The sequence below is a fragment of the Aquila chrysaetos genome, chromosome 9 (assembly GCF_900496995.4).
Source record: "Aquila chrysaetos chrysaetos chromosome 9, bAquChr1.4, whole genome shotgun sequence".
In the NCBI taxonomy this organism is placed as follows: Eukaryota; Metazoa; Chordata; class Aves; order Accipitriformes; family Accipitridae; genus Aquila; species Aquila chrysaetos.
The window spans coordinates 23,516,956-23,543,741 of record NC_044012.1 but is presented as its reverse complement, the minus strand read 5'-3'; the positions used below and the strand labels follow the sequence as shown (position 1 = coordinate 23,543,741).

The window sequence follows — 26,786 nt, the reverse complement described above, 5'->3', positions numbered from 1 at the left end:
ATAAAGTGCATGGGTAAAATCTGCTCCAAAGGAGTCTTTAAATACAGCTGAGCCTGCCTGGCTCATCTGGGTTTCCCCGCAGCACTGCCTTCTGCAGCATCTCGCTTACCAGCTCAGCCTCAAACATCTGCTTTAAATGTAGCACTGGATCGGTAAATGACGGGCTACCTGCTGGAGGGGATTCTGGTCTCCTTAGGAGATTATGTCAAGAGCAGCAATCAGCAGTAGAGAGCTATGCTCCCTCCAAAGCAGATCTCATTAAGTTGATGTCTATTGGAGAGAAGTAAATGACGTGACACCTCCTCCTGCAGCCCCAGACGAGCTTTCAGGGATGACAAAACACAGAGGGGGTAAGGCTTTATTCAGCACAGAAGGACTGGACATGCAAATAAGGTAGGGTTGTGTAACTGAGGTACACCTCTTCCCAATGCCAAACACCACATGGCCAGGATCCAAAACTCTGGCCTAAAGCTCTGGGATCACTTAGAGACAAAGCCTGTTCCAGTGAAGATGCTCACTGATTCCCTTCCTACTTTACCCTACACATCATGCTGGCTTTCCCTGGGAAGGGGGGGCCAGCGAAGAGGTGTCACCAACCAGCACAGCTGGGCCAGGAGAGGCAGAGGGAGATGGGGAGGTAAAAGCCTCGGCCCAGAGTGCTGCTGGGCAGAGCCAGGAACCTTCTGCCTCACTCACACCTGAGCACTCTCTCGCAAGGCGTCATCTCAGTTTATAGTGAGGACGTCGCTCTGAATCTCGTGGCTCAGCTGGGTCTGGAGGTCACTCAGTTTCTTCTTCAGGCCAGACAGCGCGGAGAGAACGATGGTCTCCGGGCGCAGAGAACCACAGGACTCCACGTTGTAATAAAACCTGAGGTTACAAGCCAGGGGGTTAAGTCACCATCTGCTCTGCGAGGAGGTGCAAAACCAGAGAGCACCCGCAGAGTGGTTCCAGCCCATCCGGAGCCACCACAGGGAGATCTGCTGGGAATCCTAACCATCAGCATCATTCACCTCCAACCGGGCAAGAGCCAGCGCTGCCCCTCTACAACCGCCATGCCAACACTCGTGACTCCACAGGCTGCAAGAGCGCTTCTGAGATTTTTTTTCTGTTCAGCACTGTGACTTGCGAGCCAGCACAGAGCCCCATGCCACGGAGTAAGGCTGGCTGCAGGCACTTCTGCAGTGCAAATAACCTGGGTACCACCAGCAATCAGAGCATGAGAGCCCTACATGGGTGAATAAATATCCTAAGCCATTTTCCCCTGCAGGCCTCACACTTCACCGAGTGCTGCACTGCCGTACTTGATAACGTGAACTCAGGAGAGCCATCTAGTATCTCCTGGAGGGGAAAAGCTGCCAGGCCTGGGCATATCACCACTTAATTCGAACTTCTACCCTGCTTTTCAGGGAACACCAGGTCCCTGGGCTGGCAAACTTCAGCAGAGAGTAGATACTCTTGTACTAACGAAAGCCAAAGAAATGCACCCAGCTAGTCCCCCCACTTCCCAGCTGTGGCAGTGCATTCAGCTTCCTACCTCTCTGGCTTCCCATTGGGGTCATAGGGAGCCTGAGCATCCTCCTCGTCAATCTCCGAGTACTCACTCTTGGGCCTGGAATCAAAGAGCAGGAAAGGTTAGCACAGAGCCCAGGCACTCTGTGGCACTGTGCTCTGCGGCACAGAAGAGCGAGAACTGGGGCTCACATCCAGCAGACAAAGGAGCAGTCATCAAACGAACATCAAGTCACAGAAAAAAGCTGTCCCCCCCATTGCCCTTTCTAGCTCCTCACTAATGCCACACAGTCACCCAGCAGCACCAGAGGAAGAGGCTCAGCCCTGCTCTGCCCAAACTCAGCGAGCCCTGTGTGGGGTACTGTGGCTCCATCCACCTACACTGGCACACTCTGGCAGGTGCTTACAGTGAAGGGATGTCGATGCCTGAAGGGGCTGTGTTTATGGAGCCTGGACACTGTGGAGCAATGGACCTTGTGTTATCTTTTCTTTCTACTCTTCACTGCAGCACTCCAGCACTTGGTCTGTGCAGCACAGCTGAGATGGAAAGGCCTGGTCAGTTTGTGCCCAGCAGGAAAAAAAATCTCCTGTACTTCAGACACCAGCTGCATCAGTGAGCCCCGTCCTGATGTCCTGCACCTCCACTCCTCTACACACATTACTACCAAAATCACTGCAATACCTGTGCATCAGCTAGGCCAACACACCTTTCTACCTGTTGTGTCCCTTGACTTACAGAGCATCATACTGGAGAGACTGTTTGGAAGCACTTAATCCATGTAAGAAAACCCAAAGCCTTGAGCTGAGAAGCCAGCACAGAAAATCTTGTGCCCACCAAGGTCTCCTGCTAACCTTCCTCTGCCCCAGCAATGTCAAGAAAGGCTGATCCTAGCACCCTATCATCAGCTGCCTTAAATAAAGCTGCACTTCCCAAACAAATACGCCATCTGTAACAAACCACTGAGAGAGATAAAGTGTTAATGGAGCTGGGCCTTCATGTTACTTGCAGAACCAGCCACGACCGAAAATGGGGCAGAGGTTTCCACCACCATGACAGCTGCTTTGAGAGTCCAGCTGCGTGCCAGTGCTCTGCCAACAGCCTCAAAAAGCAATTAGCATGAAAAACCAAACTAAAAATAATAACTAGCCTTGGATAGCAGAGGCCTTTGTATTGTCTTCACAGAGAATCAGATGAACTTGGAAAGGCAGACATATCAGGGAACAGGCAGCTCCTATGTCAATCTTCCTTTGGGATTTTTCCAACTTTTACATATATTTTGTCAAGAATGTCTTAAAAACTGTTTCCAGGTACCCAGCCTGTTGTATAACACACCAGCTTCCTGAAGACACAGCTGACTGCCACCAAACAAAAGAATTCCCTGGCCACCCAGCCAGGGAATCGCCTCATTGCCAAGGTACATGTGCTCAGCCACGCAGCAGGGGTTGTTCTCCATGACACCGACATCTCCGAAAACCCAAACTCTCCAGAAGTCACACTGTGACATTCCACGTACAAAAAGGTGGCAAACCCAATGATACCTCAGCCTGCCTGGCACCTGTCTGTCCAATTCAAAGCAATATGCCAGGTCTGTCACTTCATCAGCGTCAAAGACTTACTACCTAGCGACACAGAAATTAAACCAGAGAATTTTTACAGCACCAAAATGAAACCTAGAATTATTTCAAATCCTGATTTGAAATTCCACATCACAGAGACATTCTTGCTTCTCAAGCATCCAATCTATCACCCAGACAATCAACTGAACTTTGGGGCAATTTACCTGCCAAGAAATCATTTGGAAACTTCAAAACTACCCCATTCCACTTCCAAAACTGCCAGTGACAAAGGACAGACCAGCACGTTAACTCTTGTGACATGCTACTAACCACAAAACTGCTGAGCAGCATCCTCCTTGGCTACCGGCCTCTCACAGACCCTCCCCCCGACAGCCTGGTCTGGAGCTGGCCGTTACCAAAGTCCAGTTACAGCCCACATGTGCAGGTCATCAACGCTAAGGAAAATGCCCATTTCCAGATTTCCAGCATTACCAGCCAGCTTGGTTCCTACTGCAGATCCCAGAGCACCACCCTGACCAAGCGCTGAAGGAGCTGAATGCCTGGCATGTCCCATTCTCACTCAGACTGACTGAACCAGACTGACGAATGCACCCTACATAGCCCATCAAAGCCAAGTGGGATTTGCTCCTTCCATCTGTAAAACAGGGCTGGGATGGCTGCGGGCAGATCCCAGCCCATTTCATGCACGTTATGGATTCACCTACATCTCCACCCTCAGTGACAAAAGACTTCTTAAGTCTCCCGAGTGCAAACCTAGCCACACAGGATCTCCATGACCGCTCCTGAGCAGAAAGCCCCTGGCAGTCCAGCTGAGGTGTGAAATCTAGGCTAACCGCACCTCCAGGACGCTCATTTACTGACAGCTAACTTAGCAAGGGACAGTGTAAGGCCATGCTCTGCAATGGGTCCAAGCACCCAGGCTTGGACCGGACAGTGTGGAGGTACACTAGTCCACTACCCGCCTGCTAGTGCTTGCAGCCATTTGCAGAGTCAAATCTGGCAACGCAGGGCCTGGCGGCGACAGGAGGAAAACCTGCTGAGCCCCTTCTGCTGCTCAGCCTCCTCTCCAGCTGCAGCTCTGCTCAGGCTTTTGTTCCCGCTTGCTCAGCCCTGGCTTCTGTGGTCCCTGCACCAAATCCTACTCCTGTACCGAGGTCTTCCCGACCTTGAGTGCAGCTCTGGCTGCTGCCCTGCTGTTATGGCAGCATATCCACCACCCCCTCCAGTCCCTGCTCTCAGCCTGCTTTGGCTAAAGCACCTGGTTCCTCACTCTGCTGCTGGCTCCAGCATGCTCGATGACAGGGTGTCTGCTAGGTGGTCACTGGGATGCAGAGCCAGGAGCAGCTCAGGTATCTACTCATGGAAAAGTGCTGCTAGGTGAAGTCCTCACTCTGGCCAAAGCAGCTTTCCAAAAGCAAAATCATGTCACTTTTAGATGAGATGCAGTGTGCTACTGTTACAGAATGATATGTCAGAGCAGAGGAAAGGGCCAGAGAGGAAAACTCTGCTGCCAGAGCTCATGCTCCAGGAGTGAGAAGATGTATGGGTGAAGTGAGAGCCACACACTGGTCTTCCTCAAACAAACAGGGCTGCAAAATCAGCCTTGCAACCCAACCTTCTGCTCTTTGCTCTTGTAGCAACCTCTTCTACCTTGCATGGATTTATTTGCTCCTCAGACCTTACCCTGACCTACAGACCACTTGTGCAGGGAAGAAAAAACAGAAACAAGTCATGGGGAAGAACATGGAAGTGAGGTAAAACAGCAGTGACAGTACGTGTAGGGGACAACAAGAGGTGGCCACAAACCAGTCCACCTTGCATGCAGCTGCAACCAAGTGACTGGCCCTGGTACCCTAACACAGGAGCAGAGTCTGTGCAAGGGGAAGTGACAGGCACGCTCACAATCACTTACTGACCCAAATTATCCCCAGGGCTGAAAGGTAGGTGCCTGCTGGAAAATCTTTTCCAGTCCCTCCAGACAGACATTAGGACATACCACTCCTCCGGTTTGGGGTATACAGTGTGCCTCAGTGCGTTGTCTGGGTCGTACTCGAATGCTACGCCTGCCGTGGGGTTCCACTTGGCGTGCTCCTTGCCAAAGCCCTTCTTGGCGTAGGCTCGCAGTCTCAGCTCCTGGCCCTTCCGCAGCTTCACAATGAGGATGTCTGCAGAAAAACACATGTCCATTTGAGAAGGTTGCAGAGGACAAATGAGTGTGCAGGATCACACTGGGGCAAAGGCAGGAATTTTTAGTGCCCAGGAAGATGTCACCAGAAGCCAGGGCTTGCTTGGATTCTTAGAGGGGCTCATCTGTGTCCTCAGAGAAGCTGGGAAACATCTTGCTAAGTAAAAAGGAGCTGCACATATGCCCAGAGGCACAGCTCAGGCCTCCAGGCAACAGCAGACAGCACAGCATTTTGCACCTCTGCTGTCTCTAAGCTCTCACAAGGAGAGAGAAGCACCCTCTGACACAGGACTTTAGTTCCAGGGATAACCTTTAAGTAGCATTAAGACAAAATGCTAACCTCACTGATGCAGTGATGCCAGTGTCTCTCAACTGCCAGCTTTACAGCTGCCTTACAGTTACACAGCTAGTAAAGGAAGAATGAGTTCAAAGAGCCTGAAAGAAAAATTCATTTCCTCCTCCAGCTCTTATTCCCAGTGAAACACCGCTTACCATCCTGCTCCACATAGTCATTGGGGTCGTTGTCTCTACTCCGAGATGTCACCTGCAGGAGAACATCAAAAGCAAGCGAATTAATGGCAAGATCAACTTTTTTCCCCCCATCAAATAGCACTGGCCTACAAACATTAGAGACTGCACAGAGCCACTCTAGCGTGACTTACAGCAACAAATCCAGCCCACCCTATTTAACGGAAATTGGGACAATTCAGGCAGCTGCAGCTAGGTACACGATATCCCACTCCACCAGCTTGTTTGCCTCCCAAGCTGCTCTCCCCCACAGGATGGAGAGCGCTCCAGCCCAGCCCAGTGCTGCTGCGTGGTTCTGCGACGCAGCCCAAAGTCTGCACCTACGACTGCTGGCAGGTGACACAAAGCACTCACAGCACCTCACCTAAAGGGAGCAAGAGACAGTGGGCTACAGCTAGGCTTTAACCAGGCAGACACTGTCACCACCCACCAGAAGCAGCCCCCAGGCTGTGGTGACATCCAGGTGCGGCCTCAATAGCATTTTAAAACATTCTCCATTAAGTGCCTTTGCATCTGTTCTGCTTTGGCGCCGCCAACCCTCCCCAAGGTGACTGGGCAAGGGCTGTTTGGCAGCAGTGCCCTGGCCCGGGCTCCTCACACCTTGCCGCGCTGAGAGCCAAGAACCAGAAAACCAGAGGCCTCTGGGTTGCTGCCAAGCCTTCGAAGAGGCTGACCTTGCCAGAGCCCCGCCAGCAAGCGGGCAGGAGAAGACAGTGACATGGCAGCAGGACACAAGCGCACACGCTCCGAGTGTTCAAGGCAAGATGGAGGGGCAACATGAAAGCCTCTCAAGAGTTTGAGATGAGGGGTGCAGGATGAGGTTTTAACAAGGCCATGCTGCTTTGACACACCATCAGACAGCAAACGAAGGACAACAACGTGAAGAAGAGGAGGGCTCTGGCACACACTGCTGTTTCTGCAGATATTCCTACTTTGCTCTCCCACTACATTTTAAGTGGGGCTTTGGGCAACATGAAACGTGCTCATAGCCCTTGTTTTGTCCCCATCCCATACGTTCGCCACCCCGGCCTCAACAGAAACGTAGAGACTTGCTGACAAGCGGGAAGATCGCACTGACCGGTATGACCCGGGGGTTGTTGGAGATGAGATCACGGGATGTGACATGACGGGTCTGGTCTTCATTGCACCGGACATCAAGGGTGAACTCCACAGAGCACTCCGGACAGAACTCATCACATGTGCAGTCCTGGGACAGACATGGGTCAAGACCTTTATGTCAAACCTCTCCCAGGAAGAAATTAGTAGCACTTCCCATCAGATCAGACACCCACCACCATCAAAATAAGCACCCAGGACATTTTGCTTGACTCACTCTGGAATACTGCATCTTATCCACAATGTCATCACTGGTGAGCGGGATAAGACCTGAGGGAAGAAGGAAATTGGGGGAATGTCTGAGTGAGATCACAGAAGCACCAACCCTCCTGCTGAGATGGGCAGAGGGACTGCAGCCTCCTGACAATGGTGCTTCAGCATCTCCGGACTGATTTCGCCCACGACCTCTGCCTTGCTGCACATCTTCATCTTCCTCCCCATGCCCAGCACTCACCCAGCCTGTGTGCAATGAATTCATCATGGAGCACGGAAGAGTTGGCGTCTATCTGGACCCAGTCAATGGCTGCAGAGAGGAAAAAGTCACGAGCTGAGAAATATTTCTGTGGGGAAAAGCTGAGCAGATCGCAAGGGCGCAGAAAACGTTATGGGGACTACAATGAAGCTGCAACAGCATCTGGTAATACGTAGCACTGGCTAAACACGGGCAAGGGGAGCTGAAAGCAGCTTGGAGGTGCAGGACAAAATGGAGGGGAAGTGATGGGAGTAACGGGGAGAGCAGCCCGAGGGATGGTAACCTCCGGCCAGCACCGGAGGGTAAGTGATGGGACAGGACAGGCGGTACCTATGATGGGGACTTCAGCGATGAACACTCTTCGAATGGAATTCGCCACCCTGAGGGAGAAAAACGGCCGCCTTCAGGCACGAGGGAACGCGGAGCTTCGCGAACCCACTGCCCTGCCCGCAGAGACGCCGGCCGGGGCCCAGGCCGGGCCTTTGCCTCGGAGGCCCCGACCGGGCCCGCGCCGGGGGCCGGGGGGGCCGTGCTGGCCGGAAGAGGCCGCCACCCGAGGGGGTCAATCCCCGCGGCCCGTCCCGCTGCACCTCCGGGGAGGCAGGGCCTGCGGCGGCGGGGGAGGAGGGGGGCCGACCCCGGCGGCCTGCTTCGTCCCGGGGCCCGGCCCGACCCCGACCCCGGCCCCGGCCCCGCGGCGGTGCTCACGCCAGGTCCGTGTTCTCGATGATGAACTTGACGTTCTCGTCCGTCAGCTCGGTGATGCGCACGGTGGGCTGGTTGGCGTACGGCATGGCCGCCCCGCTTCGCTCCCGCCGCGCGCGCGCGCCCGCCCCCTACCGGCCGCCGCCTCCCGGAGGACCCGCCCGGTCCGTCGCCGTCCCGCTCCCCGCTCCCCCCTCTCCGCCGCCGGTGCGCCCCCAAAAAGAGTCCGTGCCAGGCTGGGGTACGGCTTTATTGGTGCCGGGGAAGGGTCGGGCGTGGCCCGGCGCGGCGTCGCTCCTCTGCCGTCGGTTCCTTCCTCACCGGCGCTGGTTCAGCCCCGCCAGGTTCCTGATCTGTGGGGCAGAGGGAGGAGGGGGTTCAGTACCGGCGCCCTCGGCGAAAAGGCACCGTGAATGCCAAAGGGGTGGACAAAGGTCGCCCTGGATCCAGCCACCCCCCCCCCCCCCCAGCTGAACCCACTCTCTCGGTCAGTGGGCTTCAGCCTGGTTTTATTTCCGTGGCTGCACAGACCCCGACAGAGAATTTAAGCCCCTGATGAGGCATGCAGGTTGCTCGTCCGTTTTGCAGAGACCTGGAGAGCTCAGCACACCCGTACAGCGGCTCCACCCTTGGCCATGGGAGCTCCGGACCCGGTTACCCCTATAGTTAATGTACTGGGATGATTTTGCCCTAAAACCAGCTGGCTGCAACCCACCCCGCTTGGGAAACAGTCTAGTAGTTCCTCCTGTTCATCTGCGCAGTGGGTCTGCTGCAGGGACAGACTAAACAGCTGGTGATGGGAGACATCCCAGACCCGAGCCACAGGGATGAGAGTGTCGTGCTGAGGTACAAGAGCATGGACAGAGCACAGGGATTTATTTCTCTAGTGGAGGATCCTTTTGGCATAGGCAGGTGTGAGAGCAGAGAGAGGCTGAGAAACACTGAAGTTACAAAACGATTCTACCGTAACCGCAGGGGGAAGGAAGTGGGAGAAATTCTTGAGAACTGCTTTGTACAGTAAAAATTATTTCTCATTTACGTTCCAGCCTGTTTGTCTTGCACTGGTACAAGGAAAACGTTTTTCTGGTAACAAGGAAATCACTTTGCTGCTAAATGCAATGGGAATTGTCCAAAAATAGAATCACAGGGAGGCCCTGAAGCCCTTCAGAAGTCATTCCTGAGTACAGAAAGGATTGTTTTGTATCCCAGAGGAAGTGCAGCTCCCTCTGCATGGACACAAAGCAGTCCAGGATGCTGCCAATATGTGCATGAATTCTTGGAAGGACACTGCAGTCAACTGAAACACCTTGAGGAAGTCACCCCGCCGTGGCTCAGGGACAGGTGCCACCTCCTGTGTGCCCACGGGGGCATGCACCTTCCGTCAAGATCTCCAGCATGGGGACTGGCAGAGGAAGAGATCTCGTGACAAGCGATGGAGAACAGTTGTATTTATTCTGATCACCAGTCTCTCATCCCTAAAGCTCACCCTACACCTTCAGACTTAATTTTTTTATGCTCTGTTACAAGTTCTTTCACCACACAACAGTGAACTAACCCCAAACAACCCAGAAAATCATCCTGACATGTAGTTAAGTTACAAAAGACAATTCTCTTTCATGCCATCTTCTAGATTTGGGAGGAAAAACATGCTGACATTCAGCATGGAAGGGAAGAGAAACAATTCTGCCCTTGCAGCCCTGCTGGTTTCAGCATTACTTACAGTAACTGCAGCTCCCATCAGGCCCTGGACAACTGCTTCTCCGGTTGACTGTACCTAGGAGACAAAAGGAGAACATGACCTTTGGCTTTCTTCTGCAGTTACACTTATGGCCACCCAAACAGAGACATAATGCACAACAAACATTTATTTGCTACAGAAAGGTGCTGACAGAAGCCAGGCACTGCAGACAAATGATAGCCAGAGATAAGAAGCACGGAAGAGATTTCCTGGGAATATGTGTCTCCTAACCATCGGGCCAGTCTGACAAAGAGTGCGCCTACATATCACTTCACTAGAAAATAGGTGTTTATTGATGTTGAACCGACAGCATTTATGCAATCACCCACCAATACAAGGTAGTCTCTCAGCAGACGTGTGGTCTGCATGACTGAAAAGCCAGGTCTGCCTGCATATATATTTGGGGAGAAGGGGGACACTGCATGTATACCTTGCCTGTAATGTTACCTGATTAGCTGTATTGCCCATGTTCATGGCATCAGCTACTCTGTTTTCCAGGAAGCGCCAAGTCTCCTCGAAGTCAGGGGATGAATCCTGCATCATCACCAGTTCAGTGGTGTTGTAGATGCCAGTGAGCACAGCCCGACGAGTGTACCAGTTAAACTGCAAGGGCATGGAATGAGAGAGAGAGAGAGAGAGAGACAGAGAGAGAAAGGTGTGACCTGAACGCAGATCAAGAATGCAGCTCACGAACGTAGACAGGAGAACGGCAGAGGAAAATAGCATACCAACTGCACATTCCTTTCCCACTTAAACTGTATAAATCGTCTCTGTGATGCAGTGGGCCACCAGCCAACACTGACATCTGACAGCACAGCTGCTCCTGTGGCACCAGATAGAGGTCACAAGTACGGTGTCTAAAACTGCTGAACAAAATCCCCACCACCTGCTTCTGGTTGCAAGCAGGCACCTGCAGCAGGCAGCAAGGAATTCTCCCTTGCCCAGCTAGCCTGCATGCACAGTGAAAGAGTTTGTCTTTGCTTTATGGACTGCTAGCAGGCAATGCAAAGCTCTGATTCTAGATCTGATTAGATAAGAAACAGCTATATTTAGTACTGAACTTCAGCTGCAGTTTGCATCAGATACAAGCATGAAGAAAGGGAACAGAGGACAGAACTGTGCAAGACATCACACAGAGATACCCCTTTCTCAAATCCTATAATTGAAATACCAGTACCGCCTGCTGAATCACTAAATGCATCAGTACACTGCTGGCAGCAATGCTATAGGATGCGCTACAACAACAGGTTACACAATGCAAAGATGCACAAATAACTCAAACTTTTCAGTTTTTCCAGTTGCACTTGAACCACTGGCAGACAAAATATATAAACATTTTTAAAAACGAGTCTTCAACTTCATTTGCTGCTATTACCTAGAAAAAATACTGGTTGTTCCATTCACAATTACAAAGCAAAAGAAAAATGAAAACACAGGCCTTGATTTTGAAGACAATAGTTGGCTCGAAAGCTCTACTTTCTGCACCACAACCTGCAAGCTTTGACAAGGGGAGAAACATGAGGGATGTTGCTACTTGCAACTGGATTTCTCAGGTGCCTGAGACCAAAGTCTTTCTGTTGATTCTCCTCCTGCTCCAAAAAAACCACCTGAAGGGGTCTCGGAGGCATAGGCATACTCTATTGAGCTCCTGGCGTTGTGAAGAGGGCTCCATTGTGAGTGACATTAAACCCTTTTACTGGGAAAGAGGGAGCGGGGTCAGCACCACAGCTTCCCAAGAAAACTCATGTAACAGGTCAGAAGGCGCAAACAAAAGAGAAACTTTAGAACCTCTCCTAATCCCCACGTTGGTGAGGAGACTTTAGGAGCAGCTCAGTGCAGACACTGACTCTTGACCCGTTGATTTGACTTTCATAACCCGTAAAAGACTTGCAGTTCCTGATGTAATCATAGTCTTTCAGTTCTCTTCTGGTTTATTCCTTTAATTTTTCTGTCATCTTATTTATTTTTCTCTGCAGTAGCTTCTCTTTTATACACAGATAAAAGAAGCTTATTAAAGTAGTTTGTTAAAATGGTTAATTTAGCTTTTGCCATCTCTCCCTACATCTATATGAATTAAAGTAATTTATTAATTGCTTTAATTAAGGTTATAATTTTCTTTTATTTCCTGCCAGAAAGATGAAAGCTTTAATAAGCTACTGGTATTTTTAGGTAGGTTCTTTAAAGGTTTTCAATTCAAATCTGTAAATGCTACTGCTGGTGGAAGAGACAGCTGCTTTGAACGAGACACGCTGCTCGCTCACTGAATACTGGATCAACTTCTTAGTCTCAAAATCTCAACAATTTTGTCTGTGTCTTCAGAAAAAAAAAAAAAAGGAGCACTTAAAAGAGTCTAGGAAAGTAGGTCCTTTTAATTTGCACTAATTCCATTGACACTAATTTGCATTTAGTCCCATTGGCTCCTAAGTCTCTTTGGAAATGAGACTATAGCTTATAAGGACCCTTGGGTGCTTCTGAAAATGTCTTCCTCATACAACAAATGGATCGTTTCAAGAGAGACGTGGCCTGACATGTACTTCAACCCATCATTTTGCTGAAGCGCGAAGCGTAGAACCAGCCAGTCTACAAAGCACAAAGACTTACATCTGTGGACTGGTCTCCAGCATACTGCCATATATCATCGATCATGCCGGTGAGGAGGTTGAGGCTGGAAGGGATGTTATGCGGGAGCAACAGGATGCTCAGAGCCTGCAAAGGCAACACACAGATAAATGGGAGAGTTGAAGAGAGAAGGACATAATAAAGCAGACCAACAATGCTCTGCTCTGTTATTTTTTCCCTGTTGCTGCTGACTTGCCACCAGCTCCCAGTGACAAGTCCTCCCACCCCTTTTCAGCTAGCACCGGTCCTTCCAAGCGGCAGGATTTGCAGGGAATATACAGTGTGACAGCCAAGCTCAGGCCTTGGCCTGTACTTAGGCCCAAAGCTCCCCGCTCAGCTCGAACGCCACGGTGCTGTCTCTCCCAAGGTGCCTCTCCAGGCACAGAAACACAGCACAGGCTGAGCTGACTCAGACTTGTGCTGTGCCCCTATGGGCAGGGAGTCAAATCTCTCATTTCTCTGAATTTGACTTTGAACTCAAAGCAGCTACCAAGGGAAGAACAGCCAGCCATAATGGCACTACTGGGATCTTGCAGCCTTTGAACATAATAACACAATGCCAGGAGAGTCACAAACCACCCACATTCTTCAGAAGACAAGTTATGCTAACCTGGAACAAAAACATGAACCCGTCTTCTCTTTCTGCAAGGAGCACTGGATTCAGCTGCCCAAAGGCCAGCAGTGAGTCTGGACAACAGAGGCTGACTTTGCAGCCGAAGGTTGGGAACATTTTGCTTGTTACTCTGGCCACAATTCAATTCCCTTACCACCTTGGGATGAATGGCTTGAGACTTAAATCTGAATTTTTGATCATGGAGCCCTCTCAGTTCACAGACCTATCCTCAGGTTGTCAAGGGTTTGTCATTTGCACACCAGGCAGGCAGTTTCTTGCTCAAAGCAGTAGTTCTGCATTTCCAGGTGTCAGGTGAGACTGGTGCAGCCAGAACAATGCTGCAAGGAGCCTGACTTGCACTGACACTGCAAATAGGACTGAGTAGAGACACAGGTTATCCCCTGGGGATCCCAGATGGGTGGAGTGAACAATGGAGAGGTTTCATTTACAACCTTCAACTACTCTGGTGGAAAGACTATGTTGAAGGCCACAGAGTGTTTAAAATACACACAAAAAAAGAGACAGTCTTGATGTTCATTTTATACCTGGGGCCATTTCTCAATATATGGAATCAGCATCCTCAGTCTGGCTTCCACAGCATCTCTCAGGAATTGATCTGTAGGCTTCTTCCTGAGTAAGGAAAAAAACCCAAATATGAAGAACATCCAAGTTAAACTCAATTCTGAACGTGAAAGATCAGTCTCTTGCCTGCCTCAGCAATAGATATGCAAAGTATTACGTATCCTTCATGTCTCTGGTCCAACTCTCTATCTGGGAAGGTGGTTTTATTTGGGTAAATTACATTTTTTACTTAAAAGCATCTGTGTCCCAGGTGCCCTCTCTGTCTATCCAGTCCCCAAAGTCTGCCAAGGAAGATGTCTTTTCGTACCCAATACTCACTCTGCTTTGCCCAGCTGCACTAGTTTTTCTTCCTGCTCCAGCAGCTCAGACAGCTTGGTGTTGCACTGAGACACAAAGTGTAGGATCAGTTCACTGCCATCACTGTGAAACATCCCTGCAGCAGCAACAGAGAGACCCAGGGTCTGTAGGGAAGAAGGGAGAAGCACAGACCAGGTCATACACTGCTAAGCAGGATCCAGGTAAGAAAAACGTTGTCTTTATTTCATGAATAAAGTTATATGAATTTAAACAAAGCAATGCTGCATTAAAAAGCGCTTCCTGTACATGTTTTTCTCTCTTTAGGATCACTACTTTATATCGTGCCTTAGTTTAACTCTGACAGGGTGATCCTGTAGTAGCAGGGACACATTCCTGCCCAGTAGCATTTGCTGACTAGGGTGCATCGCCCAAGAGTATGTGGGGGAAGCATGCAGGCCTGGCTGTCTTTGGACTTCAGCTCCATCCAGTTTTCAACTGGTTTGTTGCTTCTCTCCCCACATACCTTGGCTCCCTCTGCAATGGCTTCTGCAGTCCAGCCATGTTGAGGCACAAACTCCAGCGCCGCTGTGAGGATTCGATGCTGCAGCTGCTCCTCGCTCTCATAGTCCTCAGACTCCTGGCCGCCCTGGCCAGTGTAACTATGAGAAGGTATTGTTACAGTGAGGGGAACGTCACCATCAAACATCAGCAACCTGGACTCTGCCACTCACTCACTGCCACTGCTGTGTGCAGGCACACTTTGAGATCTGCTTACTTGGTATAAATCTCACCACCTCCTGTAAAATCCTTCCCTTTCCAGAACAAGGATTCTCAACGAACCTTTGCCATGAGAGGAGAAGAGCAAAATAAGGGAGGGCTCAATCTAGGTGCCTACCTGGAGACCAATCAGCCTCAGATTCCCCCTCCTTTTAAAAAAAGCTGAACTATAAGATTTTCCAACGGGGGGCTTTATAGTTAGAGGCATATGGACAACATATTGTCCATATTTTGTGTAGATTTACACAAAAATCCAGAAGCGAAGGCTTGCACTTTGCAGACCAGAGAGGTTCCCTCTTGAAAGCAAGTCCCATCCTGTCTCCACGGCGGACAGTGGAATTTGTACTGTCACAGCAAACCAGCTCTCCAGCTGCTGCAGTCTAAAGCTCCATTAACTCTGGATCTCGTTGTCTCCGAGCTTCAGATGTGAGTTTCAGGAAAGCAAAGCCTTCTGATCCCGCTGTTGGCAGGACAGCGCTAGAAATAGCTAGTGAGTTACCTGGGGCGAGGGCCCTGAGGTTCCTTTTCAGGCTGGTGATCGGTTGGATGTGAATTGAACTGCTGCTGAGAAGATGCCAACGGCTCCTTCTGCTCATCGGACACTCTCCTCAGCACGGCTGAGGCCTGGAGAGCACGCTGTGGTTGGTAGAGCTGGCACCTGACCACTGGAAGGGAAACCAAGAGAGTCAGATGTCTCCTTCCAGCAAGAGGAAGCACAGAAAATTAAGGTGAAGAAGAGAGCTGCGGCAAACACAGCTGAAAAGAACAGGAATTTGTAGAGACAGTATTTTTTTACACTTCCGAGAAGCACCCCTCTCAGCTGAGCTCACATTCACTTGATGAAAATAAAGCAAAAATGTTTTGTGAGGAAAAGAACCTCGCAGATGGCATGCACTGCAAATAGAAAGGGGTTTCCCAATCTTGGACTGGAAACCAGGCATGCAAATGTGCCCTGACTCCCCTGCAGCATACCCTCTCTCCTTTTTGGTCCCTGGTGAAGGAGAGGAGCTAGAGGGAGGCGCCGACTCCTGAGCTCGGGGCAAGAGGCGAGTAATACTCCGGAGAGCGAGCAGTCTCAACACATACAACACGCTGATCGCGCTGTGTGTTTCTCAGATGACTCAAGGGCAACGCAGCTTTCAAGTACAGCTACTCTGTGAGAATTTTTGATTTCACTGCAGCGAGGTTTTGGGTTTTTTTAATAAGCTTGGGTTGCGTGGCCCACGCTTTCCAAAAAAAACCACCATCAAACACCCCCCACCCTCCCCCCGCCCCGGGTTCCCTCGCACACCGCCTGGGGCACTTTCAGGACCAGGGAGGTGCGAGGGGCTGGCGGGGCGCCAGGCCCGCTGAAGGGCTCTCCTCACGCCAGGCCTCGCACGTTCTCCTTCACCCAGACACTGTGCTCCCCAAAGAGACCCTCACGGGCCAGGCTGTGCCCCTCCGGCCTGCCAGCCCGCCCCGGCGCCCGCAGCCACCGGCCTCAGGCAGGCGCCCGCCCGGAGGCGCCTTCAGGGCCTGCGCCGAGGCCCGGGGCCGGGGCGGCCCCGCAGCCCCATACCGCCCCCTAGCGGCGCCCCGCCTCTGCCCTTCACCTCACCTTTCCCCCGCTCCGCCCCGCCCGGCGCCGCCCTGCCCCGCCCTGCCCCGCCCGCCGCGTACACGGGCACGGGCACGGGCACGGGCACGGGCACGGGCACGAGCACGGGCACGGGCACGAGCACGCCCCCAGCCGCGCCCCCCGCCCCCTCACCCGCGCGGCCCCGCCACAGCCGCCAGCCCGCCCGCCGCAGGCTGCGCGCCGCCGCTACCGCCGCCGCCATCTTGGAAGCGGGCAGAGGGCGATGACGTCGCGGGGGCGGGACGCGGCGGTGACGGCGTCAGAGCGAGACGAGCCGAGCGAGCTCGGAGGTGAGCGGTGAGTGGGGCCGGGGCCGGGGTCGGGGTCGGGGCCGGGGCCGGGGTCGGGGCCGGCTCTGGCTCTCCTCAGCGGCAGGGGGGAGGCGGGGGGCGCCTCCCGCCTTGGCCGATACTCCCCTTTTTTCCCTTCCAAAGATTGTCCGGCGGCCTTGCCTGAGGCGGCCGCCGCGGGGAGTGGGGAATTGCTGTGTGAAATTCCTTCACGTATCTAGTTCCTCGTCCCTCTGAACCTTTCCCGGCTCTGTGATTTAGAGGTTTATTCTGCCCTTTCTGTGTGAGGGGATGTATTTAAAACACTCACCTGCTGTAGGGGCAGTGTAGTCGTTGCCTGCAGCCTTGGATTGCATCTTGGGCCGCTGGAAGCTGCCTGCTGTGCATCACAAGGTACGGAGTGCTCAGAAGGCTTTAATTTAAAGTTTTGACGTGCTATATGCGGTAGCTTTTTAATCTCTTGAAGCTGCAAACCTCCAATATTGTTCAGAGTCCCTTCCTTGCCCTGTTGTGGGCAGTCGCGTTCCTCAAGGACTGTTAAATGTGTGCGAAATTACGATAAGGTCCCCTCCCCACCCCCAGCCCGGTATCTGCCCCGGATCCAGGCCTCGGGCCTCCTCCCTGGCGCGGCAGAATGCAGCCTGATCCCGGCCGACGGGAATCCTCCTCCGTGTGACAGAAGAGAGTGCCTGTTCGCTCTCTTCACCGAGCCCAGGCTGGCCAAGCGCTCAGGTGCTTGAGCCGGTCTAGGTCATTGTAGTCTAGAGCTGGAGATACTTAAAAGGAAGACATAAAACCTTCCGTTTTAAATGTATCTCACATAAGAGGGGAATAGTATCTTCCCCGTCGTCCCATCAAGAACATGACTGAGCATGCTTTAATGGTAACTAACTCCTAGTCTTTACACTGACTGGAGGCAGACAAAATGTCCTGTCTTTGAGGACTACAGTAGCTTCCTACTTTCTTTAGGCTGCATCGATTGATACAGGCTGGTGTCGCTGTTGATGTATTTTGGGCTCTGACTGATCTTGAAAGGTCGCAACCTGCTGGTCTGAGAGGAAGGTGTGATTTTTTGATTTTTTTTTTTTTCTACATTAGCCCAACAACTTATGTATCTTTTCAGGTTTTCAGCCTTCTTCCTCAGAAGGGTGACTTTTTAATGAGATTAATATGTGTGTCTACTAGTGTTACTGTCTCTTGTAGTTGCCTGGCTTGCATTGCATATGCATGCAGGGCCAGCTGTGAGGTGCTATAACCTGTCGTGTACAGGTCCAAGATCTTCCGCTCCTTACCTGGTTGGCATTGTGAGCTGCATTAGCACAAATTCCTACCAGAGCAACTCTGACAAGGTGCAGAGTTGTCCTGTTCTGAACTTGTTTGCAGTTTCCAGGAGAGAGCGGTTCATGGTACTTAGAGCCAGAGGAACAGGGGGTCAAAACCCACTCCACAGCTGACTGCAGGCAACTGAATTAAATTTGGTACAGCATGTCTGTAAGCTATGCTTTCATGAGACCATGGTGGAAATAAGACATTACCCAGGACACGTAACGTAATGATTTCTGGTAAAGACCTTGCTTACAACAGGCTCTCCTGAAGCAAGTGTGTGGCTTGCAGCTAATTGAAGGTAACATTGGGCAACTAGTGTGCTCACCGGTGCTCTCTGTTCTCAGTGGTTGTGTTAAATTAGGAAGAAAATAGGTTTGCATTGGATGAGTAGAGTGAAAGAGGCTAGGTAATTTGTTTCAGCAGCCAGTGCTGCTAAGAGTACAGATGATGGTATGATACTATTGTGACACTTCTGTAGTGCAGATTTTCTTCGGACTCTGTCAGGAGTACAATCTTTTATAAAATACTAGTGCAGACAGGTTTCTCAAAACTGTCACTTCACTGCATATTCTGTTCCCCTCCTCCCTCTGTGTAATAGCTCACCCAGCGCCACCAATGATAAGAGTCGAAAGAGAGTCAATCTCGAATGCTGGGAATGCCGAAAGTTACTTCTCATGTACTGCAGAAGCAAACTCCGCTAGGTCATGTCCTGAGTAGGAGAGACAAGGCAGTGTTTAATGTCAAATAGTCGTCACTAGTCTGGAAGTCCAGAAATCCTCTGTATGTCTCAATTCAAATCTTTAAGGAAAGCAGGTAAGTTTTTTAACTATGTCTTGCAGTCTCCCTGCAGAACTAGTCTCTGAACTGGAGACAAACCGAGTTATGCCCTTAAGTGTAGTTATTTCTTAATGTCATGTTAACGCTCAGCTTGTGGGAATTCTATGCTGCCTGTCTCTGGAAAATAACCCCCATTTATTAAAACAAGTTGATGCTCTGTGATTAAGTCACAGTCCACAGAGGTTCGTGCTGCACTTGGCACTTACCTTTCCTGTCTATCTCCCCCCGACTGGTTCCCTTCTCTGCCGCTGTCAGGTTTGCTGCTGCTGTGGGAATGGGGGAGTACGGAGTGGCACCAGGCCAGCGCGTGGCTATCATCTGGGACAGCTCCTCGCCGGTTGAAGCCCTGAAGGATTTGGTGGATAAAATTCAGGCACTGGTGGGAGCCAATAATCGTGTGTCTGTGGAAAACGTTAACCAGCTGTCTCAGTGTAAGAATGAGCTTAATTTTTTCACTGTTTTGTTTAAAGGGAGAGGGTGCTTTTGTTGTGTGAGCTGCCATCTTCCCTGGTTTGTAAGTCAGCGTTCAGAACAACAATAGCACCTACTGCTAACTCTTACCACTGGCAGTACAGCAAAGAAAGTGACATACCCTGGTCATGCTTCCTATGACTGGTGTCTTTAATCAGTTATTGCTGTTGTACACAAGCATGAGAGAGGTGGAACTGATGCGAAGCTCTGTGTGTACATGTGTAAAATTGTACCATCTTCCTCTTTCTTTCTTTTCAGCAGCTCACAGGGAGTCCAGTTTTGATGTAGTTCTCTCTGGTGTGGTACCAGGCAGTACAGCACAGCACAGTGCGGAGGTGCTGGCAGAAATAGCTCGGATACTTAAGCCAGGGGGCCGTGTCCTCCTGAAAGAAGCAGTGGTTACAGAATCAGGTGAGAGAATCCTCATCAGCCTTGCTTTCATGGCAACATAGCAATTCTTGTGAGGATTAGGCTGAAATGGAAAGGACAGGAACCCTGACTGACATTCAGAGATTTTCATTCTCCTGACACACTAACCTGAATAGCAAGGTTTTTATCCTGTGTTTAAGCTGGTAGCCATCAGAGATGTTTGCAGTCACTCTTCTTCTATCAAAAGTGCTGGATAGGCTTGTTCCTGAACTATGTTGAAAACCTCAGTGGGCACTGGCCTTCTTCTAGAGTGTGTAATGTTAAATAGTTGCAGATGTTGTGTTTCTGAGGAGCTTCTGAAGTGATTTTAAAAATGACAGATGCCGAGAGAGGCTGTCCCAGAAGCTAGCTGAGAAGTAGTTATCCAGAAAAGGTGGAAGTGTTTGGACTAAGTTTTAAGAGTAAAGCCAGAGCACCTGTCGTGGGACAGCTGGAGGAGCACACAAGGAGGTGAACACAAGATTATTTCTCTTTCTACTTGACCTGCATTCAAACCTTGCTGGCTTAAGGAGCTGGTACAGGATGGAAGTGGGAAGTAATATGCCACCTCATAAGAACAGAAGCATCTATGCTGATGGTGCTTCTGTTGGCACAATCTACAGTGCTGAAAATGGTGGTGTAAGTGGCAGCAGAAACGGCTTCTTCAGGTTGGGAAGATTTGCCAGTGTTTTGAAGCTGGCAGTGGCTCTGTGGTGCAAGTGGTACCATAGGGGTAGGGGGAACGCTTCTAGGACAGAACAAAGAACATGCAAAGTCTGGAGTAGATGAGGTTTCTTTTTTCCAGAGTCACATCTGACAGGCTGGGTGGACTTGGAATAAAGTGCAAGTGGGACTAGTGAGAGGGTGAATGAATTCTGTTCAGCAGAATCCTGCACCCAAGCAAAGAAGCCTGTGATGAGTTTTTGATTAAACAATGATTGTTCTTGTAGGCAAAAGCTATTACAATGTTGAATGTTTTGTTTCTGAATGTAATGTTCATTTAGGAGTCCATGTTTTGAAAATTTCACGAGTTGTTCATTTTAGTATGTGAAAATGTTTTGGGGGATGTCATGGTTTAACCCCAGCCGGCAACTAAGCACCACACAGCCGCTCACTCGCTCCCCCCACCTAGTGGGATGCGGGAGAGAATTGGAAAAAAGTAAAACTTGTGCGTTGAGATAAAGACAGTTTAATAGGACAGAAAGGTAGAAGATAATGATACTACTACTACTACAATAACAATAATAATAATAATTAGAATAGACAAAACAAATGATGCACAATGCAATTGCTCACCACTTGCTGACCAGTGCCCAGTTAGTTCCCAAGCAGCGATCTGCACCGCTCCCCCCGCCCCGCCTCTGGTGCTGGCCAACTCCCCCCAGTTTATATACTGGGCATGATGTCATATGTTATGGAATATCCCTTTGGCCAGTTTGGGTCAGCTGCCCTGGCTGTGTCCTCTCCCAACCTCTTGTGCCCCTGCAGCCTTCTTGCTGGCTGGGCATGAGAAGCTGAAAAATCCTTGACTTAGTATAAACACAACATAGCAACAACTGAAAACTTCAGTGTGTTATCAACATTCTTCTCATACTAAATCCAAAACATAACACTATACCAGCTACTAGGAGGAAAATTAACTTTATCCCAGCCAAAACCAGGACAGGGGATTTTGTTGTTTGGGTTGGTGTCCCTCCCCCCCCCCCCGCCCTTTTTTTGTTGGGTGTTAATTGGGTTGAGGAAGGTTTTTGGCATATATAGAACAGATCTGGAGCTGTGATCCCAGGCTGTTACTTTAATGACAAGCTGCTTATGTTCTTTCTGCTTTCTTCCTGCTGTCAACTAGAAAGAGACAATTTTAAAGCAGAGGTTTGGCTTGAGTATGTCCTTCTAAAGCTCTTGCTCTTCCAGGTTTCTCAGTGACCTCTGTTCTTGTTCTTCCCTCCTCCTACTTCCTGCTTTTGTGTCTTCCAGGAAACAACAGCAGAATCAAGACAGCAGCCAAACTCCCCACAGCTCTGACTCTCTCTGGGTTGGTAGAAGTGAAGGAGGTATGTTGTACTTACCACTTCCAGGAACTCCCTCATGCAGTTACCTTGAAATGTAGATGGTGATTACTGGGGACATGCTGGGTGACAAGGTGTCTAACTACCCTGGTTTACTGTAAATGTGCAGGGACACTGCCTGCCACGAACTGTAGTTACTGCAAAGGTAGTGTTTTTCTTAAGGATTGAAAATACTGGTTGTCTGTGTTCAATGGAATGCTGGACTGGGTGCTGAAATAAGGGGTTCTGCATGAGGTTAACCTAAAATTTTACGTTGCAGCTGCAAAAGGAAGCATTGACCCCAGAGGAGGCCCAGTCGGTCCAAGAGCACTTGGGTTACCAAGGCAATGACCTTCTCATTGTTCAGATAGAAGGCAGGAAGCCCAATTTCGAAGTGGGTTCCTCAAGTCAGCTCAAACTTCCCTTTGCCAAGAAGCCTGGTCCTTCAGGTAGGGAGTGATGCATGCTAAATGTCTGGATTGCCTGCCTCTTGGGTGACAAGCATCCCTTGGAATAGGGAGACAGTTCTGGGGAAGGGAGTGCTACAGTAAAAACCTGTCAAGTGGGGCTTTCCAAAGTTGTTTGAACTCTGTTTGTTGGGTGTAGATGGGGCAAAGGCTGGACTAACTACTATTTCTTCCTTTGTTTTGGCTCCAGGAAAACCCTCCGTGGACCCAGCCACTGCCAAGCTGTGGACGCTCTCTGCCAATGATATGAATGATGAAGAGATGGTATCTGATTTTGTTTGTGAGGCTTTGCTGTTCCTTCTCTCTCTTCTTTCCTGTTCTAAATAGTTTCAGTCATGCCTCTTGGGAAACCGTATAACTTAAGAGGTAGAGAAGCATCCCCAGGGCAAAATATCTCATCTACTATGTGAGGTCTACTCTCATCTACTACGATAGCCCAGAGATGTGGTGAGGGCGGAAAGGAGACACGGATAAGAGGGCACAGCTGCAGCGCTTTAGTGCTAGTGCTACAGATAGCACCATTTCTTTGAACACAACACAGCAATGTCATTCCCTACTGACAAATCAGTTTTCTGCATGTTATCTTCTGTGGTATGTTTTCAGGATCTTCTGGACTCTGATGAGCTGTTGGATTCAGAGGATTTGAAAAAGCCAGATCCATCGTCCCTTAGAGCTCCATCCTGCAAAGAAATGGGCAAAAAGAAAGCCTGCAAGAACTGGTCAGTGCTGGGATTAGCCTATTGCTGAACCTTTTAACTGTAATATTAAACCCTTAGAATTGGATGGATTTTAAAAAGATTGCAGACACCTTGCTGTTGTTCAGAGCATAATTCTCTTGGTTCATGTCCTTTTTTATCTTAACTATTTGAATGTAAATCCAAATACAATGAGAATTGACTAGCCATACCAAAACTGCTACAAATTACCACACTGATATGATCAACAGTTATTTTGAAGGTGGAGACACAGTTTGTGCAGCCTTGGCTAAAACGCTGGTTTCTCAGATTTCAAGGAGAAATAGCACACATAACAAGTGCTGTAGAGCAATTGCCCACTCAGTTTAAACTCGAGGAGTGTGTTTCAACACTTGTTATACAAACCATGGTGTTGAAGAGCAAAGTGAAGAGCGTGAAGGTCCCAGAGTCAGCTGTGTAGTGTGACAGGGCGAGGGCTGTTGTGTGTGAGTAGGGCTGGAACGAGCGTTGGTGACTCACAACCTTTAAGCAGAAAGATGCAGGTGACGACTTTATTTTTCTACAGCACATGTGGCCTGGCTGAAGAGCTGGAACAGGAGAAGAAGAGCTCGCAGCCCAAATCTGCCTGTGGAAATGTAAATAGTGATTTTTGTTTCTATACTGTGGTTTGCAGTACATGATCTGTGTCCAAGAACTGTGTTCTCTAGTGACTGCTCTCTAAGCTGGTTTACTGCTTCCAAACACTGCTTGTGCAGCAGCTTCTGCAGAGCTTCAGCCTATTGCCCTGTGCCCACATGCTCTGTACCAGTGTGTGCTGTCTGTTCCAGCGCAAGTGCTGCCCTTGTAGGAGTCAAAGTGAAGAGTGAACCTTTACCTCCTTGCTCATGTGCTATCCAGTGATCTGCTCAGGGAGGATCACCTTATGGGAGCCCAGGGGACCTGGTGGTGGTTAGGGGGCTGCCAAAGCCCAGCATGCAGCCATGCCTGGGCACACCAGCTGGGATGGAAACTTCCTTGTTCCATGTGAGCACAGTGCCCTGCACAGCTCTGCTAACCAGATGTATGTTGAGAATGGGGTAGAAGGGAACTGGTTTCTGTGCCAATACACACTGAGGAGTGTCATTTCTTAAGATGCAAAAAGCGTATCAAAGGAGGAGAGAACTGAAAGTTGCCCCTGATTACAGAAGGTGCTTTTCTTTCTTTTGCCAGTGCTATCTGGGGGATGCATTCCGCTGTGCCAGCTGTCCTTACCTGGGGATGCCTGCCTTCAAGCCTGGGGAGAAGATTCTCCTGAAAGAGAACCAGCTGCATGATGCCTAACAAAGGCATCTCTGGCTGTCCTGTGAAGGACTCCTCTGCTTTTCCATCAGTCTGAGGTTCTTCTTGCAGTTCTCCTCATTCTCTCAAGCTCATGCTCTCCAGACAATACTCCTTGTGGGGAGGGACACTGGGGGCACTGACACTGCTGTGAACTCATCACTTGTAATCACCCTTGGGCTACCTGACAATTTTTGGTGACAAGTGGTCTCATATGTATTAGACTTCATGTTATGCCTTGTTTTAGCTGGCTTGACTTGATACTGGGACACTGGCCATCACAGCATGTCCCACCAGCAGAGGGAAGTAGAATCAAGTGTCAGGTTAACCTCGTTTGTGTGTGGCAGGACCCATACTTCCCCATGCCCCTGTCGTACAGCTCTAATTTGCCCTGATTTTCCCTAACGAATCAGCAGCTCTGGCTCAGCTCAGGGTGACACTGGGCTCCTGCTGTCTTTGAAATTTGAACCTGCAGTTCCTTACCACGTGAAGGTGGCTTAGTAGCTCCTGTTGCAAGTCAGGAGCAGCAAGTACACTTAGCCATATGTATATGTACTCTTAGCAGCGTATGTGAACTCCTTGGTAAAGTCTGTCAGACATGATGAATTTCCAAGCGTTTTGGGAGCCTGCCCATGATATCCCCGTCCCCCACCTATTTCCATCAAAATGACAAAGATTAAGTCCCACTGAGAAAACTCCTGCCCTTAAGGCAGAGAGCAGATTAAATAAGATGTGTCTTGTCCTCCCACACCTTTCTGTCCAACATCAACTGATAACACAAGGGCAATCTGAGACTGTTGCCTCTCTTGGTGGTTACCAGGTTAGTTACCTGCAGTGTCCAGTAAGTAAGAACATAGCAATAACTTAATTTCTAGATGATCTGTGGTCACCGTCTGCTCCACAAGGTACTGACTACTCTTTATTTATTTGCATAATTACTGCTAGTGAAGCATCCGCACAGGTGGAGGTTGTTCTGTGCCAGGCTTGCTTCTCACCCAGGGAGGAAGAGGAGGAAAACCCAAAGCCGGTGTCTCAGTGGGGTTTGCTTTGGAGCTCATGCTCTACAGGATGTGACTGCTTGTTGTTGTGCTACCTGAGTTACACACTAAACTCATGGAGGGAGCTGGGATGAAAGGCTGTTCTGTCCTTGAAATAAAAATGACCAATAGTAAAGTGTTTGTTTTAAGACTGGTATTAGCGGCGTTCTAAGCGCGTCTCTCCTTTTACTCAGCCTCTCAGTGATTTCTGGAACCATTTAAATGTTGGGTTGCATCTTGGAGTTCTCCATAAATTATTCCACTGAAAACATGACTCGAATACGTGATGCCCAGTGGAAAGAACAGAATCAAGCTGCCTAGATTAACTTTTTTATTCGGTCTAGATTTCAGAAAGAGGCTTTCTCTTGGTTAAGTAAGGAGACTAAGGTTTGCAGGGAGAGAAGGGAGGGAGTCCTCCAGGTGTGCAGAGCACCCTGTGTGGATCAAGGCGCAGGTGCTGGAGTGTGACTTGTGTACTACTTGGTACTTACCTGGGAGCCAGAGGGGAATATAAGGGACTGGTGGCAAAGGCAATGGAGACCTCCAAGAGCTTGTGTGTAGAGGGGCAGCTGCCCTCCAGCAAGAGCACGGCTTTCCCAGACCCCTTTCTCACCCTTATCCCAAGTCACTGCCTCCGTCATCAGTGAGAACAGCTCCCAAGGAGACACAAGTCTTGTGATAAACCTCCTGTCCAGCAAACCTGTTAGCACTCCCATCTTGTGATCTAAAGAAATGGGTAAAAGCTTCTGCACACCTATGACCTTTTTCGGTTTTACTGCCTTTTTTCAGCCTCACTGGTAGTGGAAAATTGGATATCTGCACGTCTCCATGTGAAAGGTTCCTGATAAAGGCAGCCCTTAATCTGAACTCTGCTTTCCTGTCAGGAGTAAATAAGATAAGAGAGGCAGGAGGCAGCAGAAGCTTTTGTTTTACAGTGATTCACTCAACTGGAATTTAAACAAGCTGGAAGCACTTTCAGATACTGCTGAGTTCAGTTAATGATGGTTAAGGCTGTGTAATCTCTTTAAGCAATGGAGCATAAACTGGGTGGGAATATGCTCCTATGGGGCTGCTTTTGAGGAGTATTTAACCTTTTAGCCCCCTTCCCTTGTCTGCTACAGTCTCCAGCTGTGCTGCCTACCCTCCCTTCCTCCTTCTACCCCTAGTCCTTGTGCCTGGCTGCCCACCCTGCGCGTGGGAGGGTGGCACTTGTCCCTAGGGGGTGAGCAAGCTGAGGCTGTGCCTAGAATAGAATAGAATATTTCAGCTGGAAGGGACCTACAACGATTATCTAGTCCAACTGCCTGACCATTTCAGGGCTGACTAAAAGCTAAAGCATGTTATTAAGGGCATTGGCCAAATGCCTCTTAAACACTGACAGTCTTGGGACATCGACCACCACTCCAGGGAGCCTATTCCAGGGTTTGACCACCCTCCTGGTAAAGAAATGCTTCCTAATGTTCAGTCTAAACCTCCCCTAGTGCAGCTTTGAACCATTCTCAGGTGTCAAATTGTTATCAATTAATATGTATAATATGATTGAAATAATC

The 26,786-nt window shown here is 49.8% G+C and overlaps 3 protein-coding genes across 6 annotated transcripts; 1 reads left to right on the top strand and 2 right to left on the bottom strand.

The window, feature by feature from the left end:
• Positions 1–344: 344 nt before the first annotated feature.
• Positions 345–8,307, bottom strand: POLR2C (RNA polymerase II subunit C). Its single transcript, XM_030024368.2, has 9 exons — positions 8,100–8,307; positions 7,722–7,771; positions 7,374–7,442; positions 7,137–7,189; positions 6,882–7,010; positions 5,768–5,819; positions 5,087–5,255; positions 1,538–1,612; positions 345–870 (listed from the first exon to the last, which is right to left on the bottom strand). The coding sequence occupies exons 1-9, from the start codon at positions 8,183–8,185 to the stop codon at positions 726–728; spliced, it is 828 nt and encodes a 275-aa protein (XP_029880228.1). The 5' UTR covers positions 8,186–8,307; the 3' UTR covers positions 345–725.
• Positions 8,308–8,328: 21 nt separating this feature from the next.
• COQ9 (coenzyme Q9) lies at positions 8,329–16,572 on the bottom strand. Its single transcript, XM_030024365.2, has 9 exons — positions 16,476–16,572; positions 15,222–15,387; positions 14,469–14,604; positions 13,967–14,109; positions 13,612–13,696; positions 12,436–12,540; positions 10,282–10,437; positions 9,817–9,870; positions 8,329–8,449 (listed from the first exon to the last, which is right to left on the bottom strand). The coding sequence occupies exons 1-9, from the start codon at positions 16,543–16,545 to the stop codon at positions 8,414–8,416; spliced, it is 951 nt and encodes a 316-aa protein (XP_029880225.1). The 5' UTR covers positions 16,546–16,572; the 3' UTR covers positions 8,329–8,413.
• CIAPIN1 (cytokine induced apoptosis inhibitor 1) lies at positions 16,564–25,372 on the top strand. Of its 4 annotated transcripts, none has more exons than XM_030024362.1 (9): positions 16,564–16,640; positions 19,052–19,227; positions 19,529–19,678; positions 21,650–21,726; positions 22,001–22,169; positions 22,378–22,451; positions 22,791–22,906; positions 23,448–23,517; positions 24,092–25,372. In XM_030024362.1, exons 1-9 carry the CDS (start codon positions 16,567–16,569, stop codon positions 24,200–24,202), a joined length of 1,017 nt encoding a protein of 338 aa, XP_029880222.1. In that variant the 5' UTR covers positions 16,564–16,566; the 3' UTR covers positions 24,203–25,372. The 4 variants fall into 4 exon arrangements, with proteins under 4 accessions (XP_029880222.1, XP_029880221.1, XP_029880223.1 ...); XM_030024361.1 differs by having other exon boundaries at positions 19,526–19,678; XM_030024363.1 differs by having other exon boundaries at positions 16,611–16,633; positions 19,526–19,678.
• The last annotated feature ends 1,414 nt before the right edge of the window (positions 25,373–26,786 follow it).